The sequence below is a fragment of the Penaeus vannamei genome, chromosome 37 (genome assembly GCF_042767895.1).
Source record: "Penaeus vannamei isolate JL-2024 chromosome 37, ASM4276789v1, whole genome shotgun sequence".
NCBI classification, from domain to species: domain Eukaryota; kingdom Metazoa; phylum Arthropoda; class Malacostraca; order Decapoda; family Penaeidae; genus Penaeus; species Penaeus vannamei.
Genome location: NC_091585.1, coordinates 15034366 through 15036865, shown reverse-complemented (window position 1 = coordinate 15036865; position 2500 = coordinate 15034366). Strand labels below are relative to the sequence as shown.

Here is a 2500-nt window from a genome sequence, read left to right as displayed (position 1 = left end):
TCACCCCCTTGTTCAGCAATACGATAATGACCCATCTTGCAGGTGGGCATCGTCGGGCGCACAGGAGCCGGCAAGTCCTCCCTGACTTTGGCGCTGTTCCGACTGACTGAAGCAGCGGGCGGCGAGATTGACATTGATAAGGTCAACATCGCCAGCGTTGGCCTCCACGATCTAAGAGGTCGGATCAGTATCATTCCCCAGGTAGTGAGCTCCTTTATTTATTTATTTTTTTTTTTAAGATTTGGTGTCGTATTCACTATATAAAGTTGTAAAATCAAATTAACATTTTCCAAAAGTCAGAAGCGAGGTGTTCATATTTGTATTCGCTATATACAAACCGACGAAAGTGTTAAAACAGATCTAACATTCCCCGCTAAATTCTGAAACGAAGTTAAAGGAAAGGAAAAAAAACTATAGGCCTGTGCCCCACGTTCCCTCAGGACCCGGTGCTCTTCAGCGGGACTCTGCGGCTCAACCTAGACCCGCTTGGCCTCTGCTCTGACGCCGAAGTCTGGACGGCGCTCGAACTGGCTCACCTCGCCGCCCACATCCGAGCTCAGCCAATGGGACTGCAGCACATGGTGGACGAAGGCGGGGCTAATTTCAGGTGAGTTCTTTGGTCCGTTTTGAAAGAAAGTCGTTATGGAGTTCGAATGTTTGGGAATTTGGGAGATTTGATTTCGATGGTCGTTGTTGAGTTCGAATGAGTTGGCCGTTATGGAGTTTGAGTGTTTGCTTTTGAGTTTGATTTGAATGTTCGTTATTCAGTCAGAATGGGTGTTTGTTAATTATGAAGTTTATTTGTTCGTTGCGGTTTTTAATTTGTTTGTTATGTGAGTGAGTGGTAGTGATGGTGTTTGGGTCATTTATTACTAAGGAGTTTTAATTAGTACTTGTTACTGAGTTTATCATTAGTTGTTTGTCATGATGTTTGGATTCATATTCTGCATAGAGTTAAATCAGTGTTCGTTTGGGAGTTTCGTACTGACTGGGTAATTTTGGTGACGGTAGGTGTCAGTTTATCACAAAGCACAACATACAAGAACATGGGTATGACATTTGCACTCCGGACTTACATAAATAAGATATATTGGTGAATATCATGCAACAACAATTAACCTCACGACTGATACATACCGTTAACTCCAAATTTGTAGTTTTATCACCACAGACTATTGGAATTTTACCTACTTCTGATTATTCTATAAATTCTAATGGTCCACTTTCTTTTTCGCAGCATCGGCCAAAGGCAACTCGTGTGTCTTGCCCGCGCTCTCCTAAGAAAGTCCCGCGTGCTGGTGCTTGACGAGGCCACAGCTGCCGTCGACCTGGAGACCGACGACCTGATCCAAGCCACCATCAGGTCGCAGTTCGCACACTGCACCGTCCTCACCATTGCACATCGCCTCAACACCATTATGGATAGTGACAGGTGATTGTGGCACAACAATGGATAATTAGCATGGGAAATATTATCATTAAACAAAAAACTGAGTTGATTTGACAATATGTATTTTTAAGCATATTCTAACTTTACATTTTATTTTCGCAGGGTATTAGTATTAGACCATGGAAAAATAGCCGAGTTTGCCCCTCCAGCTGTTCTTTTGGCAGACCCAGATTCCGTTTTCTATGGAATGGCTAAGGATGCGGGCTTAGTGTAAAGTTGTTTTCCATATCATCATTGAGCTTGGTTGATACAGTGGTACAAGACACAAGAAGGAAACGAGGGAGAAAGAACATACAGGAAAAATGTTATGAATATACTGAACATAAAAGAATATCATACTACGCAAGGTTCACTAATAACTCTTTTGGGCCCAGGTACAATTGTAAAGCCTGGGCACCTTTCGCAATGTTCTCAGTCTTAGGAACCCCTGATCTCACACAATTTAAATTTGACCAGATACTAGGTTAAATCTAATATCAAGAAATTATCAAACTCAATTGCAGTACATATATATTTATTACGAGAGTAAGTAGATGCCCCGAAAATACAGGTGATAAGTAAAGGCCTGTCACGGACTCCCAAAAAACCGGCCTTTTGGGAAGTAGCTCTAGAACCGTCGATAAATGTATTAAAGGTATGAATGGGAATGAATATCTTCGCAATGCAGAATACATCTATTTCTGATGAAGGTATATTCGAAGCCGGTTAAATACATTGTGAAGATATTTATTCTCAAGCATTTATTTTCTATAGAAGTAACTTATTTCTTCAATTCTGGGCCTTCATTATATACATAGGGTAGTATAAAGAAACGGGCATAATGTGAAGTAATGAAATAGTAATGATCTTTTCTTTTTGTACATATTACTTTGCTTTTATTATTAGGTACTGTTTTCCTAACTTATTGTTTCGATGAAGTTATCGATTATCTGATCACATGTATTTGTTTGTACTTATGATATTTAATAAAAAAAAGCTTTAGATATGTTTTTAAATTACCTTTTATCAATTTTATTTCCTAGGGTCATGCAGTGGCTCTTTATATAACAC

At 39.9% G+C, this 2500-nt stretch overlaps 1 protein-coding gene across 1 annotated transcript in view; it reads left to right on the top strand.

The window, feature by feature from the left end:
• Nucleotides 1–1730, top strand: part of LOC113805021 (multidrug resistance-associated protein 1) — a 19101-nt gene extending 17371 nt beyond the window's left edge. Inside the window, exons 29-32 of the mRNA XM_070115167.1 lie at nucleotides 43–201; nucleotides 441–607; nucleotides 1238–1432; nucleotides 1553–1730. Of these exons, the coding sequence (XP_069971268.1) occupies nucleotides 43–201; nucleotides 441–607; nucleotides 1238–1432; nucleotides 1553–1664 (633 nt within the window). The 3' untranslated portion in view covers nucleotides 1665–1730. The remainder of the gene's footprint in view (nucleotides 1–42; nucleotides 202–440; nucleotides 608–1237; nucleotides 1433–1552) is intronic.
• Nucleotides 1731–2500: the final 770 nt, after the last annotated feature.